This window comes from Populus alba, chromosome 13 (genome assembly GCF_005239225.2).
Source record: "Populus alba chromosome 13, ASM523922v2, whole genome shotgun sequence".
NCBI classification, from domain to species: domain Eukaryota; kingdom Viridiplantae; phylum Streptophyta; class Magnoliopsida; order Malpighiales; family Salicaceae; genus Populus; species Populus alba.
This window is the reverse complement of record NC_133296.1, coordinates 12,120,767-12,140,162: the sequence shown is the minus strand read 5'-3', so window position 1 is coordinate 12,140,162 and position 19,396 is coordinate 12,120,767. Positions and strand designations below refer to the sequence as shown.

The following is a 19,396-nucleotide window of genomic DNA, read 5'->3' as shown; positions in this document are numbered from 1 at the left end:
AAAAATTAATTTTTTTAAAGAGTTTTGTAAACACAAAAACAAATAGAAAAGTGTTTTTTATGATCGTGTTTGATAATGTAGTTAAAATGTTATTAATTTAAAATTTGAAAAAAAACTGTTTTAAATTAATTTTTTTTACTTTTTTTTTTATTTTAAAGTGTTAATGTAGAAAATAAAAAAATTATTTTCATATATTTTTCAAATAAAAAAAACTCAAGGAGAACTTTAAAATATTTTTCAAACATGATGTATTTATTTTTAAAATATATTAAAATAATATTTTTTTAATAAATTTCATAAATTAAAATTAAAAATAAAAATAAAAAAATTATTTTAATATATTTTTAAATAAAAATATTATAGTAAAACAGAATCTCGTCCATACACCTAAAAGCTAAAGCTAAAATTAACTTTTCAAGTTTTGCCGCCAATCATTCACCCTCCTCTCTTTCTCTGCATCTCTCTGCCAAATCCAAATCCAAAAAACAAAATTCACGAAGATTGTTGTGAATTTGAAAATGAAATCAACAGTTCCTTTCCAAATAATCGACGACGACGACGTAACTTCTTCAATTCTGTTTCCTTAAACCTCCAATCCAGCAATCAATCTTTCACTAAATTCTCTCTCTCTCTAACTTCACTTCACTCTGTTGCTTGCAGGAATTTGATTGGGAGGCAGCAGTCAGAGAAATCGATGCCTCTTGTGAAAGAGCAAATAACCCTTCATCTACTACAATTAATCAAGCTTCTTCTTCCAATTTTACCCCTCCCGTTAATACTCTTAATAATTCTTCCTATTATTCGTGTACAAAGACTGGGACTTGCAAGCAATCCACGCTCGATAAGTTTATTGGCAGAGCGAATCCGCCGGTGAACCCAACGGTTGAGGTCCGACATCATCAGGGTAATGGCATCATCAACAGTGATGGGAGGCCGTGTTGCGTTGAGATTGATGCCGAGGCAGCTAAAACCTGGATTTACCCAGGTCTTGATCACCTTTTCTCTTTCAATGCTTCTCTTATAAATTTAGGAGGGTTTAGGCAAAAAGGGTGTTTGTGAAATTTTGGGTTTTGAAGGAATAATTTTATTGTTTTTAGAGATTATTTTATTTTATTTTCTGGATGATAAATATGGCTATCGATTCTTATATTGCAGTCAATGTACCTCTCCGAGACTATCAATTAGCTATAACAAAGACCGCTTTATTTACAAACACATTAGTTGCATTGCCAACTGGGCTCGGAAAGACGCTTATTGCTGCTGTTGTTATGTATAACTACTTCAGATGGTTTCCTGATGGTAAATCTCTCTACACAAATGCTTCAGTAAATGCACAATTTTTTATTAGAACTCAACTATAGTTTGAACCATAAAATGTGTTGGTTAATCGATGCAATCGGGTTCGGTTTATTATTAAAATAAAATAATTTAATTCTGTATATTTTATTATTAAAATAATTTTTATCAGATTGATCTTTTGTCAATTCAATACAATTTAATTTGGTTTTTACTATCAATTGGATGGATGTTTCATCATATCTTGAAGATTTGATGGAAGGCTATGGGTTAGGGAAAAAATCTAGTGGTGAGTGAATTATTACAATGAGTTAACTTGAAAGCAGTTAATTCCGTGGGCCTCCTATGTTTGATAGGTTTGAATGTTTGATTGGTATGGTGTGTATTCGTATTTCATTGCAGGTAAAATAGTTTTTGCTGCTCCTTCTCGACCGCTTGTGATGCAACAAATAGAAGCATGCCATAATATTGTGGGGATACCACAAGTAAGATGTTGAATTTAGTTGTCAATGGAATGCTTTGCTTACATATTGGTTTTCTGTTGGGAACTTCAGTTTGTCACGGTTATTGTAATAAACTGATTGCAGGAGTGGACAATTGATATGACCGGCCAGGTATGCCCTACAAAAAGGGCATGTTTTTGGAAAACTAAACGAGTTTTCTTTGTTACTCCACAAGTGCTGGAAAAGGATATTCAATCTGGTAATATTCGTAGTAACGCCATAATACTCCTAACTGCAACAAGGTTACACCTTAATATATTTTACATGGAAACTTTGTGGACATAAAATGGTTATGATATGTGAATTTTTATAGTGAATAAGAATTTTGTTAAGGAAGATGGAAGACTTTGTAATTTTTTTTTTCCATACAGAATATGTGAACATATATGTCCTGCGATTTCCAGCTATGCATTTTATTTCTTTTGTTTATTCCATCAATAGTTTTCTCACATGGAGCAACTTACAGGAACATGTCTGGCAAAACACTTGGTTTGTTTGGTAATTGATGAGGCTCATAGAGCATCAGGAAATTATTCTTACTGTGTAGCAATTCGCGAGGTTTGTTGCTCTATTTTCTTTAGTTTTTGTTGTTACTGGCAATAAATTACTGTTTTGAGATACTATTTGATAATCTTGTTTTGTAGTTGCTGGCCATACCAGTGCAACTGAGAATATTAGCATTGACTGCGACTCCAGGATGTAAGTGACAAATAATCTAATTAGGTTCATTATAAAAATAGCCACGACATCTGAAAACTCTGATGTTAAATGGCAATTGTTTAGCAAAACAGCCGGCTGTCCAGCATATCATTGATAACTTACAGATATCAGCTCTTGAATATCGTAATGAAAGTGATCCTGATGTCATTCCATATGTTCATGACAGAAAGATTGAACTAATTGAGGTATGGTCTGCTATGGCTCTCTGAAAAATTATTGTTGGATATTTGTATTTACTAATGAATTTGACAATATTCTATGAAATGTTACTAGGTTGCATTGGGGAAAGAAGCTGTTGATATTAACAAACGGCTATTGGAAGTGATACGTCCATATGTGGCAAGGCTTTCTACACTTGGACTTCTCCAAAATAGAGACTATCAAACAGTAAGACTTGATAAATTACAATTTCATTCAATTTTCTTCATTGTGTTAACCCTAGTATGTTAATGTTACTGCTTTCCTTTATTCAATAAATTCTCAGGCAATAATAACATTTCTTTCAATGTACATTTTAGAGTGTGGTAGCTCCATTATCACTGTTATTAATCGACTGAAAGGAGTTATTGTAAACAGTATGGATGATGGTTTCTCTTTAGGGCCTGCTCAAGCTTTATTAGCTATTTTAGCCGTTGATCTAATAAATTTTCAACCCTGAAAGTGCCACAATGGCAATTAAAATGCCCATGCCCAACAATTTCATGAATGGGAGCAGTTAGAAAAGAGGGAAAATTAGCATCTATTTGGATACCTAAATCAGTCCTACTTGGTACATTAAGGGGCATAAAAAAACGAATGAACTATATTATCCACTGATGATGGCCCCAAATGTTTTCTAGACATCCATTTTCAACATGAATATATACCTCCAAAGATCATAAAAATCAGAAAGAAGCTAACTATTCAAATTTATACAGTGAAAGTTATGTTTAGATTCCATAATTTAGTTCCATGCCTGATTCTATGGTAACTTCGTTTATCTTAAGTAAAAAGTCTCATTATTGACTTTGAGCTAATTCAACATGCCATTGTGTTTTTTTCTCTGCTGCTCCACTCCAAAAGAGCAATACTATGACCAAGTGTGTTTTACTAAAACAATTTCCATGTTGGGCTAATATTTCATTTTTAATAATAAAAAGTTCCTATGATATTTTATGCTACAATGCTATCTACCTTGTTCTGGTCATTTTACTTAATGAAACCACAACTTCTTCTGGTTTTCTTACTTCGACATCAAAATATGACAGTTAAGCCCGCCTGATTTACTCAACTCAAGAGATAAATTTCGCCGAGCACCTCCTCTGGACCTTCCCCAGAACAGATATGGAGAAATTGAAGCTTGTTTTGGAGGTCTTATTACTCTTTACCACATCCGTAAGCTCCTTTCAAGTCATGGAATAAGGCCGGCATATGAGATGCTGGAAGAAAAGTTGAAACAATGGTATCTGCTTGTGCATTCTCCACTCCAGCACTGCCTTGATCATTTAAACATTAGTTTCCATTGATCAGTTTCTGCTTTTCATTGGATATGAAACATCATCAAAATGAACTTCTTCATCTTCTGACCTTAGCAATCTAAAAGTGTGGATCTGTAACGATGAAATGTTTCGACGCCAAAAGATTATGTTGTTTAGCTTTTGAAAATTGTCATTGAAGGGGAGGCCATCGAGCTTTATTGTATGGACTTGGGGTTCTCTGAGGATTTGAATTAAAGAGTTCTCCTTGCAAAAGATCCTTTAAGATTTAATGTTCTTCTCTAACTGAAAGCCCATACCCTCAGGTTACCAAGTAGAGATGCCCTGTATGATGATTTGGCAATGGCAATGGCAATGGCATTTGTTTTGATCATTTGAATTTCACCAAATGGTGCTTAGGCTGAGGGGTGAACTTTTTTAATGTGAACATATTTAATGTTGCTGCAGTATTAAAGGTCATTTATAGGTTGCCTTTTGTTATCCAAATGGCTTGAGCTGATCTAACTTGATTGCTGCAGGTCATTTGCAAGACTGATGGGTAAAAATGAAGATATTAGGAAAATAAAGCTTTTAATGCAACAAAGCTTGTCTCATGGTGCACCTAGTCCCAAATTGTCAAAAATGTTGGAAGTACTTGTTGACCATTTCAGTGAGTGGCATCCTCTTTCTTGAACATAAAAAAAATTGCAGTTTTGATTTGCATGCCAATCTTTTTACTCCCCCTTAACACTTCTGCCATACTATGTTGAACTTCACATATTATTTAGAAACTTCAATTGTCATCTATTAAGATTCACAATAGGAGGGGTCCCTGATCAAGCTGGAAAACTTGTGCTTTTAGGTTGTATTTTGTGGAAAAAAGGAACTTTAGGTGTTACGGATAAAATTTGGGTCTAAAGGAATTAAACTATGTTGCAGTTTAATAGATCGAATGCTGCAAACATTCGCAGAATCTAAATCTGCATGGAACCTAGGACAAGAAGGCAGTCACACCTTCATTCAAGCTTCAAACATCCTGAAAATTAATTTTAATTGACATTCTATTTGTTTGAAAGCATTGCATTGACATAGAGGCATAGCATTTTTAATTCTTGGTTTGACTTCAACATCTAACTAGAAAATGCAACTGCACTACATCAACAAAGAAATCAAAGACCAGAAATGAAAGGTTTCGCGACAGCATATAACTTTGACTTTTTAAATTTTGGGTTTCTGTTGCTTCTTTCTCCAGCAAATCTGGAATCTACCATTATACCTTTGGTCTTTTGGATAAGAATGTGCTACGATCTGACTTAAATGAGCATGCAAGGATTATTTGGATGAAGTGGACATTTAAATGTCTATATGCATTGGTGTTGGATTGCAAATATGGATTTTGAGGAAAACAATTATTTTTTTCTGCAATGAAACTTGTTTATGATCATTCCTGTTTGTTGGATAGGAATTTTGAATGAAATAATATTGTTGTTTGCAGTGGAACTTGTTTATGTTTTTTCTTCTTCGGTGGATAGGAAATGTTGAGCAACATGCTCACACATGTTTTATGTATTTATTCCATGGAGGATCAGCAATATTGTCTGGTTAATCGCAACTCAATTCCATGTTAGTCTCTATTTTGAAGAAATGGTTTTACAGTTTTGGTAGATTTTTCTTCTGTTGCCAAAGCTCAACAAAGTTGATTGATTAGAGCCCAATCATTTGAGGATCATCAAGACTCAGTTCCGAGTTTATACTTATGCTATTAACTTTACTTTCTAATGAATTGCTAGTTTTTAATCTTGAATTTTATGTCTTGTATTTCATTACACTTGAAAGTTTAATTATCTTCTGGTGAATATGATTGTCAAACATGTGGTTGCAGAAACTAAGGATCCACAAAACTCAAGGGTTATAATTTTCTCCAATTTTAGAGGAAGTGTAAGGTGAAAAGAATTTCTTAAGTTCATTTTTACTGTATTGCTTTATTCAATATTTCTAAATCTTTTATTGCACATTCCTCGTCTTAGAAAAGTTTTTCTCGGGGTTACTATGTTGCTTTTTAGGGATATAATGAACACATTAGCAACCATTGGAGATCTGGTTAAAGCAACTGAGTTTATTGGTCAAAGTTCAGGTTTGTAGCTCGATTCATTTTTATTTTTATTTTCTTTCTCATTTATTCCTTCCAAAAGGAACTACTGTCTTCTTTTTAATGTTGCAATGCGCCTTATTTTGTTCCTTTCCTTTTTCTTATGATTTATGGAATTGGATTGAACATGATAATATATGTGGCAATCATTTATGAGATGTTAGTTACTGATAAAGTCATGCAGGAAAAGCATTGAAAGGCCAATCACAGAAAGTTCAACAGGCTGTATTGCAGGTATTTATGTTACATAGTATTTTCTAAGCTCCTTGCATTCACTTACTTCAATTGCTCACAGAAATTTCGAACCGGTGGATACAATGTAATTGTTGCAACATCAATTGGTGAAGAAGGCCTGGATATCATGGAAGTTGATCTTGTAGTATGTTTTGATGCTAATGTATCACCATTGAGAATGATTCAACGTATGGGAAGAACTGGAAGGAAGCATGATGGACGAGTTGATATCCTTTGTCATTTTCATTTTCATTTTCATTTTCATTCTGAAGACTGTAAAACTGTTTGCTTTTGCAGTTCCCTACGTTCCTTTCAATTAGATCCTTGACAAAGTTTCACTAGTTTTAGCTTGTGAAGGGTCTGAGTTGAAGGGTTACATGCGAAAGCAAGCAAACAGCAGGGCAATAAAGAAGCACATGCATAATGGGGGGATAAATAGCTTCAGTTTCCATTCTAGCTCAAGAATGGTGAGATCTGTTGGAAAGTTCTCTGGTTGTATCCCTTGTTTGTTAATACTTTTATCTTCTTAAGCTAGAATTCTGTTATGTTTGTTTCAGATTCCTCATATTTTTAAACCAGAAGTCCAATTTGTTGAGCTGTCAATTGAACAATATGTTCCTCGTGGAAAGAAAGTGAAGGATGATAATACCATTCAGACGCCAGTTTTCAAAGAAAATCTAACTGTTGCAGAGACTGCTTTACTTGCCAAGTATTTCCACCCCGGAAATACTTGGACACCATCTCTGATTGCCTTTCCTCGTTTCCAATCATTTCCATCCAGAGTGCACAGAGTAATGCATTCTCACCGAACAGAGATGCTGATTGACTCAATGCAACATTTGCAAGATCTAACATTTACTAGGGAATGCGGAGCTTTCTCTGCTGAGGTTTCCTTTCAAGCTTGGTTTCTTGACATTTTTTCTCCTTAGTGTTGGATTCTATTGTTTACATGTTTGTATAATGGTTGTAGGATGAAGCCTCTTCACGTAAGTGCTTGGAAGCTAACCCTGTTCAAGAAGGGGATAATGTCAATGAAGGTAATCATCTTTTACAGCTCCAAATGCTTGTACGCCAAACATGGTAGTTAATTAGCTTTTTGCAGTTTGTCATATAATATTGGCCAAAGTGGTACAGAAAAAAAATGAAGCAGTTAATTTTACAAATAATTAGTCGAAGGAGGTATATATTTAGTTTATGCATTCAAGGAGATCTTTAATCTTTATATGTTCATTCAAGACATTTACATTAATCATGCAAAACTCATTCTGTGTCATAAGAAATGGATTCAGGGGCCACAATTAAATCTCATATGTGTTTGTATGTTTGCACGCTTTGACTATTCCCTTTTCTGTGGATGTACATATATTACCTGGTTTCTGTATTTTTCTCTGACCATATGCCTTTTTTTTTTCCTCTGTATGGAAATTTACCAAGTCTTAAAAATAATTTTTACTTCTAAAAAGTTCAAATTTAGGAAGGGAACTTCTTTACTTGTGATGCCAAATATCTAGAAGGCCCATGCTAAGCTGCGATTTTGTGTTTCATCTGGTATATATGCATAAGCTCTTAAAAAGATGTTGCAGGTCCAGTGACATGGGACAATTCTCCAAGCACCAAATCACAGGAAAAGGTAGTAGATTATGAAGAATCACCCATACAAACCTTGAGACCTGACAACGAGCACAGTATGCTGGATCTTAACAAACTATGTCGTCCATCTCATTCCTATCTGTTTGGTTCAGATTATGTATCTGTAGATTCTCTTGGGAAGGTCCTAATTATGTCTGTCCCTTTATTTCCTTCCGAAGAAGCAACACATTCTAAGGGTCAAAGTTCCTTAAATCAAAATTCTTGCTGTTGGAAGACTCCAAGTCAAAAGGACAAAGAATTAACCACCCCACACAAATCCTCTATGGACCTGACAACTTCTGAGACACAGTACAAAATGAATGCCACTCTGGCAATATCTAGATCATCTAACTCTATTTCCCAGCAAGAGAAAACATTGCATCTGATGGAAACAATTCCCGAGGCTCCAATTTTGAAGAGAAATCTACCAAATGAAGAAGATTGTGCCAGCAAGTCTCTTGATGTTTTGGGAATCAAGGCATCGTCTCTGCAGGCTGATGAGTTCAATAATAATTTCAAAGATTCTGAGCTGAGCCCCCGATTAACAAATATGATTCAAAGTGGTATAGTTCCAGAGTCTCCAATCAATGACAACGGTCAGTATCTATCCCAAGAATAATCTTTGTAATTCAAACCTCAACAATTGAAAACTTTGCTTAGTTTTAACTGCTGTGAAGAATGAAAAACTTATCCAATGACTTGGATTTTGCAGGACTGTTAAATGATGAAGGAACAAATGAATTTATTGTTCAGGACCTCATTTCACCCACAAAACTGTGCACTGAACTGCCGTCAAATTTACAGAGTTCACAGAAAAATGAAACTGTCATGGATAGCCATGATTGTCAAAAAAACATTTCAGTTTCTCCGAGTAATAATGAAATTGAAACTCCTCTACTAAAGGTGAAGAATGTTGCAAGAAAAGGTAGATTGATGTCAATTTCTCCAGTGGTTGAGGAAACTGATTCTCCCTCGGCAAATCTTACAAAAAGCAGCAACAGTAAAGATTGGCTTTTGAGTTCCGGAAACAAGTCAGAAGATGTTGAACGAATTTGCAAGTTCAAAAGGCTGCGGAAAGTTGGAGATATTGGGGAGAAAAAAAATTCAAAGGGCACAATAGAAAATTCTACAATCCCTATCAAAAACCTTAATAGATCCTTTTCAGGTACTAGTCCTAATCAAGTTAAGCATGGTGATGGGGCTTGTAGTCATATTTGTTGCATCTAGCTACCCATTCTGGCCGTGGAAAAATATTTATCTAGCAAAGTAGGTCTGCCTGTTGTTTGTCTTGAATGGATGCCTGAGTATGCTAAAGCTCTATGATTGTGAAATGTTTTGGAATCAAACGCAATATTACTATCAATAACACTAATCAACTTTGCCTGTGTTTAGGTAAAAAGAAGCGAGTTGGCAATGCCAGGGCCTTCATTGAGGAGGAAGCTGAGTAAGTTCATGTTTGAATGAAAAGTTTATGCTGCCAGACTTGTTTCTTGAACAGAATTCTGATTTCTCATTTATAACCATTAGCTGTTTTTCAGAAACTTTTTATTTATTTATGGTACTATAATATAGATTCTATCATGCAAAGATGCCGAGTGAAGTAATTGTTTCCTAGAAATTGTAAGACACTGCTGTTTTCTGAATGTTCATGCTGCCTTCTCTGCATTTTGGGTGTGATCAGAGTATCTTCGGAAGCTGAAATATCTGATGACGAGGCAGATGACCTGGGAAACAGTTCAAATGATGATAGTTTCATAGATGACAGGATAAATCCAACAGTGGCAAGTGCTGATTCCAAAGCTAGCAGAGCTGACATGATGGCAGTTTACAGGTTTTTGACTCCCCGTCAGTCTATCTCGTGCACATGTCCATGTGTGTTAGGGCTTAATCTAAGATACATATATAAAAACTGCAGTATTGGAATTTGAAAGTTCTAGTTATCTGTCAAAGCTAAGTTGCATGCTTCATTTCGTTTTCTAGATGGTTATTTTAATAATCTCTTCATATACTTTCTATTGAGATGAAACTGCTGAGTGTAAATCTAATCGATGTTGTCATGCCACAGGCGTTCTTTGCTCAGCCAATCACCAATGGCAAGGGAATCTAGTTCTAGTGCCACCTTTACTCCTGAGTACGGGGCGTCTACAAGTAGAATGAATGGAAGTGGGAGCTCTTCGGTCAAGACACCTCAAACTGATTCAGCCAATCAGTCTGCTGGAAGGGATTTAGGACCCTTCCAAATCAACCAAGAGAGGATCTCTGCAGCAAGGCCCTGTACAACCACTGATTTTAAGAGAGAGAACGAGACAATATCAGAAACCAGGAAAGGAAATTCTAGTTTTTTTCAATCATCTATTCCTGTTCTGAACTTAGAGCACAAGTTCTCTTCGCCGTCAGAGGTTCCAGAGAAAGCATCATTCCAGCAAGGTCCGGCAGACGAGATTGATGCCAATGAGGACATATTCTATGATGATTTTTTTGCCACTCTTGATCTTGATGCTGTGGAAGCACAAGCTACATTACTTCCCAAACAACGATCAGATTTGTCCGTACAAAAGCAGGATGTGATTCTGAAATCAGACCTACAAAGTTCCCCATCATTTGATCTTGGGATATTGTAATGCAGTGAAAATCTGTCTAGGTCACCGCATACCTTCAAAGAATCGGCGGTAGCCGGCATTTTGAAAATACTCTGGAAAGGTATAATCTGTCAAATGGTCCAACGTGAGATAGAGCTGTTGGAATTGTAGTATAGGTTCGTTTTAAAATATTTTTTTATTTTAAAAAAAATTATTTTTATCATCACATAAAAAATAATTTAAAAATATTAAAAAACAAATTTTAATAAAAAAATTAAAATTTTAATCCAATGATGTTTTTGCCTACAGACGAATGTCTTTACTACTCTGTGACTGAATATTCATTCGCCCTTGGCATGCTTTATTCTTCTGACATATGAAAGAGTTGGTCTCAGTAATCCTTTTATGACATCATTATCTAATATGGTTTGGTATACCAAATTAACATGGCTGTCCAAAAATGTGAAAGCTTTCTCAACTAATTTAAAACAACCATTTATTGCTTTCATCTATAATAGGATTTTTTTATATAATGGATAGTTTTATACTAATAAATATAAATTTCATATTTTAAACACAGAAAAAAAACTTATACCTTTTAGTGTATATTTTAGTATAGAGTAATATTAATTTTTTTATTCTTCGTATTAACAATCAAATCAATTCTTAGTGTTTTAGTTGTTTAGGTAATGCGGTCACAAGTTTGGAACTTTTCTCTGAGATTATATTATATTCATTCAAAACTATCGGTTATTGAATCAAAAGTAAAATGGACAAGTCTCAAACCATTTTTCTTGTATATGAATCTTTGTATTTGACATGGTAATTTCGAATCCAACGCATATTTTTGTGCTTAATTTACATGGAGAAAATAAGTTTGATATATATACACACGTAATATTACAGGGGTGATATAATAGAAATAGACTATGTCCTAGTCAGTTTCCTGGGAACTACCACCGTGAACATTTTGGAAATTTCATTAAATCTAAGTAAGCTAGGTAGCTTGATATATTTTTTCGTAAATCTCACCCGTAGATCAGGTTGAGTTATAAAATAAACCGGATGAAAGTTGCTTAATATAACTCAGCTCACCTTATAGGTGTATCTATAACTTTCTTAGCTTGATTAAAATTCAGCTTAAATTTAAAAATTAAAAATAAAAAAATATTAATTTAATATTTTTTATTAAAAAAAATTGAAATAATAATATCTTAGATTAACCCACGTGTCAAACTAAGTTAATTTAATCAATTCATGACTTATATCAAGATTTTTAATGAATTAAATAACCTTGTATTTTTAAATTTTAATTTTTACTTAATTAAATTATTATAAAAATAAATATTTATATAAAAAAAATGACTGAAATTATCGAGAAGAAATATATATTACCTATCTAAAATCCTTTTTTTATTAATGATTTCTTGATTGTTTTAATGAAATCATGTTTTTTTATTATATAAATATTATTTTTTAAATAAAAATATATGATGATCTTAAAAGCAAGTTTTTTAAAAAAATATTAATTTTTTTTAATATTTTATATTTGATTAAAGGAAAAAATTTAATATAAAATATAAAATAATATAAAACATCCATCACAAAACTTAAAGAAAGTTTTATTTTCATGAGCAATCTTTTATTTTTTGTTTTTGCATGGTAGGTATATAGTCATCATCGGTCAAATCCATCACAAAAATCCAGAGGCCAAATTCTTTAAAAGGAATCTGATAGAATATACTAAAAAGCTTGTATTTTTGCCTAATTGTCATTTTCGGTCCCTGCATGCATATTCAGTTTTCGTCGGCAATAAAATTGGATTTGTTTTTGCAAAATTGAGATTTTTTTTTACATCACAATAAACCCATAGAAAACTAATTAAATCAAATTATCACCCAAAAATACCAGCTAATGTAGTGTATAAGGAAGCAATTAAAAAAATTAAGGACTGGAATAAAAAATGTTTAAAAGACAAAATAAAACATAAAGAAATGTTTTAAAGTATTACTCCGCAGCAGGGTATGTGTGTAGTGATTTGTGTTGAAAATGCCACGTATAAGAAGAAATAATTGTGTCTGAACTGGTTAAAATAATAATAATGATTTATGATGTTCCGTGTCTTGTATATTGATAAAAGTAATATATGGTAGGATGTGAGATTGTATGAGAAATAAAGTATGTGAAATTGAAAAGAATTAAAATGTTGAGGAAATAAAATTTTAGATATTTAATTGAATTGGATTGTTTGTGAGGTTCTAAATTATATTTAGAAATACTTGAGTTTGTGAAAATTGGATTGTTAATTTTTTTTATTAATTTTATTCTTTATTATTTAATTATTTTATAATTCAAGTTGGTTTAAATTAAGTTTTTTTATTGTATTTTTTAATTACATTGTTTAAATTAACAATTAAACTAATAATTGGAATCTCATATTGTTTTCTCCTTAGCGTTTTTTCATGTTAAAATTCTTTTTTTCTGTACTGTGATGAATTATAATCTGGTTCAATCATATTTTGAAAATATATTAATTTTTTTAGTTTTAAATTATTTTTTGGATGTCATTTTGATATATTGATATAAAAATATTATTTTAATATATTTTTATAAAAAAAAAAACAATTAAAATAAAAATCCTAAATCTGAATACCACTGCGCCTCATATTAAATTTAAGCAGGCAAAGGTTTTTGACTTCGTAATTTACAGGGCGTTTTTTTTATCCACATACACTTTTAATAAAACAAAATCGTTGATTTCTGCACTGATATTTTTCTCTAAACAACAACTACAACAGATTCCAAACACGATGCCGCCGGAAGGGGAGCTCCGATACCCGCCACCGCCACCAACAGAGTCCACCACCACAATAGACGAAGAGGCGGGCTGGGTGTGGGCCCAGATAAAAGCAGAAGCGAGGCGCGACGCCGAGGCAGAGCCAGCTTTGGCAAGCTACCTATATTCGACAATTCTGTCTCACTCATCATTAGAGAGGTCGCTCGCCTTTCATTTAGGAAACAAGCTCTGCTCTTCAACGCTTCTCTCAACTCTCTTGTACGATCTCTTCCTCAACACTTTCACTTCAGACCCTGGTCTTCGCGTCGCTGCTGTTGCTGACCTTCGAGCCGCACGTGCTCGTGACCCTGCTTGCGTTTCTTTCTCTCACTGCCTCCTCAATTACAAAGGTTTCTTGGCCTGCCAGGTAAACTATTCCTAACTAACCAACTAAATAACCTTTTTCTTGATAGTCATACTGTTTTACTTTCACTTTTAATTGATTTTAGTTTTATAATTTTATCAGGCTCATCGAGTTGCTCACAAGCTGTGGAATCAGTCTCGTAGGCCACTGGCGTTGGCTTTACACTCTCGAATCTCTGATGTTTTTGCCGTTGATATACACCCAGCAGCCAAGATTGGCAAGGGTATACTTTTTGATCATGCAACTGGTGTGGTGATTGGTGAAACAGCAGTGATTGGTAATAATGTCTCCATTTTGCATCATGTTACACTTGGAGGAACAGGGAAAGCCTCTGGGGATCGGCATCCCAAGATTGGTGACGGAGTGTTGATTGGAGCAGGTGCCACCATTTTGGGGAATGTAAAGATTGGGGAAGGAGCAAAGATTGGAGCAGGCTCAGTAGTGCTAATTGATGTGCCCCCTCGAACCACTACAGTTGGAAATCCTGCAAGGTTAGTGGGAGGGAAGGAAAAACCAACTAAGCATGAGGAATGCCCTGGAGAGTCCATGGATCATACTTCATTTATCTCCGACTGGTCAGATTATATTATTTGATTGGTTTTGCTCCATACTTGTCACTTGGTTGGTACTGCAGCTACTTTACTAATAATGCTCCTTATTCGGTTGGTTTTGAGCAGCGTGATATGCCTCTTTATCTATAATTACGCATGTTTGTATTGAACAACGTCTATAATGGAGAACCTTGTCATATTTTTATCTTTTGAGCTCTTCAATTATTTGGTGTGGTTTTAGATTAGCTATGATATATCCAGATTCAGTAACAACTAATTGCAGGTTCATTTTTTTAACAATTTTATTCTTAAGTAGCTATAGAACTGCAGTAGCATGCTAAGAGTACGTCCTCTATGGACTATGAAATGTAACTTCCAGCTTTAATTTATACAGAAAAAAAAAAACTTTAAACTATCCAAAATCTCGATAAGGTTCTGCTAAACATAGTATGCCAAGAGTAGGCCTTTTGTAACAAAAAAAAATGATGGATAAAACTAGCTATAGACCTGCAGTAGTACCAAACATACAATGTCCTTCTTGAATGTTTTTCATTTCATTATACTTCACATATTTTTAGCAACCTGGCTGAAAACAGTTCTTTGGATGCGACTTTGGATTGTTTGAGCAGGCCCAGTGTTTGCCACTGTTACATTCTCTACTAAAAACTATATGTTTTTTTGCCTGGGATAGTGACTTTTGTCTCCTAACCAACTGGAGAAAAATTTATTCAGTCAACATAGGCAAGGTAGTTAGTTTTCTTAGTGATTTTTTATTATTGGTAATTAAGATTCCTTTCTGGTTTGATGTAGAATCCCAATGCTTATGGTTACTATGACCTCAAAAAATCATTGATCTCATTCAAACAGATGAAACAAGCTCTGAAATCTAAATGTATTGAGCAGATGGTAGAAATCATGGAAGGAATGTGGGAATCTAATGAAGCCTAGGCTTGTGTCATCCAATGAAGATCAGACCCTACTAATACTAAACATCTCTTTACAACCAATCTTAGGATCTTAATTGATGATCTGGATGCAAATCTTTGAGCTTTATTTGTTTCTGTGAAGGTTTGCTTACTTGTGTATAATGCAGGGGCCAAGGGATTTTTCTTGCATATGAAACTCCCTCTCACCTTAGCCAGTTTAGTTTAATTGGTCCATCCTTTTGAAATTTTCATAGATTATGCTATCAAATTTTATTTTTTGGAGGCTTTAAGGTTAACTTCACTTTGGTCTGGTCACCATTTCCATCCCTCCTTATCTTGGATTTGTTGTAAAATTGGCACTTTAAGTTTGAGTTACAATTGAAATTTAATTTAAAGTACAGATCTTTAAAATAGAAAACTAAAAATGAAGGTGAACGCACTCTCTTCTTTTGTGCTTTATACAGACCTTCAAAGGCCTGTCTTAGAGCAATTACCAGGGGAGTTGCTGTTGACCGTACTTGTTGAACATCAATCTCCTTTCAACTACAGAGATACAACTCCTTAGCTCCATACCAGCCTCTCTCCTTGCTGCAGGGAATCTCTTCAAGAAAATCTGAGGAAGGTTGTTTCTATTGTTGCTGCCTGTTCTTGAATTAAGTCATTGGGCATAAGTCAATGCTGTTCATGTCTCTCCTGGCCTTACTGCAATACTGAAGCTGACATCTACCCTCTGGCCTCCATATTCCATGGAAAATCTTGTGGCATTGATCTTTTTGTTGCTGCTGTTCTTACAGACCAAGTGATGATGCTATGGATGGTTGTTTCCATTTCAGTTTCTAATATGTGTCTTATGAGCCCCAGTTGCAGGGCTTGATGATACCATTTAGGTGGGCTACCTGTGCGATCTCCACACTTGATGGATTTATCCATCATAACATGTCCTCTGCTGTATACCGTTCCTTTTCTCTACTGAGTATGTGTTTTGCGTCCTTTTCAACTGCTGCATTGAAGTGGTTGCTGGTGTCAATGTTGTCTGGGATCTTCATGATTTTTCTTTGAGACCTGCTACAACTTGAGTTTGTGCTGCTGAAACTTTCTGTTGCTAGTCTGTTTACAATGATGCTTCATTGTTAGTGGTTCTACCCAAGTTCATAGAATAGAGTATCTGTGGTTATGATGGTTTGTTGCTGGTTCTTCTTTGGTCACCACTGTGTGCCATGTGCTACATGCAATTGTAGTAGAATAACATAGATCCTCATTGTTGCTATAACTTATTTTTTTCTGTTCTATTTCTGTTACTATGTCCACTGTATATTCTATGAAGTCCTATCCCATCTCCCTCTCCCTTCTACCTCTTTAGGCTTTCTGGCATGTCATGTATAACACCATTAATATGAAGTTGAAACCAGTCAAGTTGAAACATGCAATCACACAGGCAGATATACAAAAACCAGGCTCATGTTTGAGGACTAAGGTGCATACCTAGTCATATTGGAGCCCCGATTAATTAAGCCTGCCAGCAGATAACCAAAAACTTCCCTACATGATTTAGTCTGCTCTCTGATACTAATAGCCTCTTTATTTACTACTTCAATTGCTGGATTTATTTGTCTTCTTATTACACCATACCTGAGAAAACTCGAGAGGACAAATACACCAAACACTTGAACACCCAGAAGTATTGTTAAGGTAACCGAAAAGCCAGATGCTAGTGCTGAAACTGGTAGTTTGTGCATTGTGACCTCGAGCATCAGGAAATTATTCTTACTGTGTAGCAATTCGTGAAGTTTATTGCTCTGTTTTCTAGTTGTTGTTACTAGCAATAAGTTACTGGTTTGAGATGCTCTATTTAATAGTCTTGTTTTGTAGTTGTTGGCCATAACAGTGAAACTGAGAATATTAGCATTGACTGGGACTCCAGGATGTAAGTTACAGACAATCTTATTGGGTTCGTTGTAAATGTAGCCATGACATCTGAAAATTCTTATGTTAAATGCAAATTGTTCAGAAAAACAGCCGGCTGTCCAGCATATCTTTGATAACTTTCTAATGAATTGCTAGGTTTGCAATCTCCAATTTTATGCCTTGTATTTCATTACACTTGAAAGTTTAATTATCTTCTGGTGAATACGATCGCCAAATATGTGGTAGCAGAAACTAAGGATCCACAAAACTCAAGGACTATAATTTTCTCCAATTTTAGAGAAGTGCAAGGTGAAAAGATTTTCTTGTATTCATTTTTGCTGTATTGCTTTAGTCTATATTTCTTAATCTTTTGTTGCATATTCCTAGTGCTAGGAAAAATTTCTTGACAAAGTTTAACTAGTTTTAGCTTGTGAAGGGTCTGAGGTGAAGGGTTACATACGGAAGCAAGCAAACAGCAGGGCAATAAAGAAGCACATGCATAATGGAGGGATAAGTAGCTTTAGTTTCCATTGTAGCTCAAGAATGGTGAGACCTGTTGGAAAGTTCTCTAGTTGTATCCCTTCTTGTTAATACTTTATCTTCTTAACCTATATTTCTGTTACATTTATTTCAGATTCCTCATATTTTTAAACCATAAGTCCAATTTGTTGAGCTGTCAATTGAACAATATGTTCCTCTTGGAGAGAGTGAAGGATGATAAGACCATTCAGACACCAGTTTTCAAAGAAAATCTAACTGTTACAGAGACTGCTTTACTTGCTATGTGGATGTACATACATTCAAGACAGTGAACCAGGCTTGCCCATAGCTTTTTGCCCTTTTTGTCCTTAAGGAATTAAGTCATTTTATCTTGTTTGGTTATTATCCCAGAAAACTAATTTGTGTCTAGAGAGAATATACATATTTTCTAAAATAAAAGCTATAAAAATAACTTGGCCCTTTTGTCTTCCCTTTTCATTTCAAAAATAAAAGCTATGAATGTCATTCTGCAATATCTAGATCCTTGCTCCGCAAGAGAGAACATTGGATCTGATATGGAAACAATTATCTGTCAAAAGATGAATCTGACCTGACAAGGAGGTCAGCTTCGATAATTTGAAAGCAAAGAAGAACAGAACATGGGAAATCGGTAAGATTGTGCCGGTAAGTGACTCAAGGCATCATCTCTGCGAGCTGATGAGTTCAGTAACGATTTCGAAGATTTTGAGCTAACCCCTCGATTAACTAATTGTTCCCGAGTCTCCGATCAACGACGACGTTCAATATCCATCCAAGAACAATCCTTGTAACTCAAACCTCAAACTATGCGTACTGTTGTGGAGGACGGTCATCTTCTAAGCGCTTACATGTCCTGTCCTAGAATTTCTACCAGCGAGGTGATCTGGGCTGGTTGTTGGGTTAATTTTTTTTTAATATTAAAAAAAAAATCATAATTAATTTAATAAATTCCATTGATTTAATAATATAATTATAAAAAAAACTAATGAGAATAACTAATAATAAAAATAACTATCGCCAATATTATGAAAAGATGCTTTCTTAATATTATTAAAAGGTCTTAATAATTTTATTTTAACAAATTAAAATTAAAAATTAAATTAGAATAAAATAATCTAAAATAAAAATAAATAAATAAAATCCAATCTCAGTTACCGGCATATGAAACATTAAAATACACACGCATGCACAAGGATACTCCCACGTAAGAATATGTGCTTCACGTTCAAGTGACAGGTAGGGTAAAATTGAAAAACCATTGAATGTCTTCAAGGAACCGGGGATCATGGGATCTTGTCTGTTTTGGTATATTTTTCCCAGAGATCGAATGTGTGAGCCATTGCCAGCATGTCGAATAAATTTGAATAATAAATTGAAATATAACACAGTTATCCACATCTTAAATAAACAGGTTAAGCTAGGGTGAAAAAACACCTTAACAACCAATTAAACTAAAAAACCTAAAAACAAAATAACTAAAAAAACTAAATCAAGAGAAAAAAAAAACGATAAATTAAAAAATCACAAAAAAAACTCTAATTTGATTTGATTTCAGTTTCTAAAATCTAAATCGATTGAACTCAACTACTTCAACCAAATCAATACTTAAAAAAAAACAAAAATAAATAGAATATTTTTTTCTAATCATAAACCTAAATTAGTATTCCCTAAAATAAAATCAGTCGCCCCCCTCCTTTGCCCTCTGTGTCTCTCTTCTCTTATATTTTCCTC

General features: G+C 34.2%; 2 protein-coding genes across 5 annotated transcripts; both read left to right on the top strand.

Annotated features, from left to right (window-relative positions):
- Positions 1–406: 406 nt before the first annotated feature.
- LOC118035440 (DEAD-box ATP-dependent RNA helicase FANCM) lies at positions 407–10,855 on the top strand. 4 transcript variants are annotated; one of them, XM_035041003.2, is made up of 24 exons: positions 407–560; positions 661–985; positions 1,156–1,299; positions 1,547–1,585; positions 1,699–1,781; positions 1,911–1,998; positions 2,266–2,357; positions 2,444–2,498; positions 2,583–2,704; positions 2,793–2,906; positions 3,767–3,960; positions 4,513–4,643; positions 5,856–5,916; positions 6,037–6,107; positions 6,307–6,356; positions 6,418–6,583; positions 6,696–6,823; positions 6,914–7,243; positions 7,327–7,393; positions 7,931–8,581; positions 8,698–9,150; positions 9,378–9,429; positions 9,667–9,816; positions 10,051–10,855. In XM_035041003.2, exons 1-24 carry the CDS (start codon positions 519–521, stop codon positions 10,604–10,606), a joined length of 4,164 nt encoding a protein of 1,387 aa, XP_034896894.1. In that variant the 5' UTR covers positions 407–518; the 3' UTR covers positions 10,607–10,855. The 4 variants fall into 4 exon arrangements, with proteins under 4 accessions (XP_034896894.1, XP_073260158.1, XP_034896893.1 ...); XM_073404057.1 differs by having other exon boundaries at positions 1,884–1,998; positions 7,940–8,581; XM_035041002.2 differs by having other exon boundaries at positions 1,884–1,998.
- A 2,406-nt stretch (positions 10,856–13,261) lies between these two features.
- On the top strand, positions 13,262–14,522 carry LOC118035444 (serine acetyltransferase 5). The gene is made up of 2 exons (XM_035041017.2): positions 13,262–13,767; positions 13,867–14,522. Exons 1-2 carry the CDS (start codon positions 13,375–13,377, stop codon positions 14,356–14,358), a joined length of 885 nt encoding a protein of 294 aa, XP_034896908.1. The 5' UTR covers positions 13,262–13,374; the 3' UTR covers positions 14,359–14,522.
- The last annotated feature ends 4,874 nt before the right edge of the window (positions 14,523–19,396 follow it).

Excerpts from the sequence above, each read along its gene's own strand:
- LOC118035440 (XM_035041002.2), top strand. The coding sequence starts at position 519 with ATGAAATCAACAGTTCCTTTCCAAATAATCGACGACGACGAC. Across the intron at positions 986-1,155 it reads TAAAACCTGGATTTACCCAG|TCAATGTACCTCTCCGAGAC; the intron begins GTCTTGATCACC and ends CTTATATTGCAG. Across the intron at positions 4,644-5,855 it reads AGTACTTGTTGACCATTTCA|AAACTAAGGATCCACAAAAC; the intron begins GTGAGTGGCATC and ends ATGTGGTTGCAG.
- LOC118035444 (XM_035041017.2), top strand. The coding sequence starts at position 13,375 with ATGCCGCCGGAAGGGGAGCTCCGATACCCGCCACCGCCACCAACAGAG. Across the intron at positions 13,768-13,866 it reads AAGGTTTCTTGGCCTGCCAG|GCTCATCGAGTTGCTCACAA; the intron begins GTAAACTATTCC and ends TAATTTTATCAG.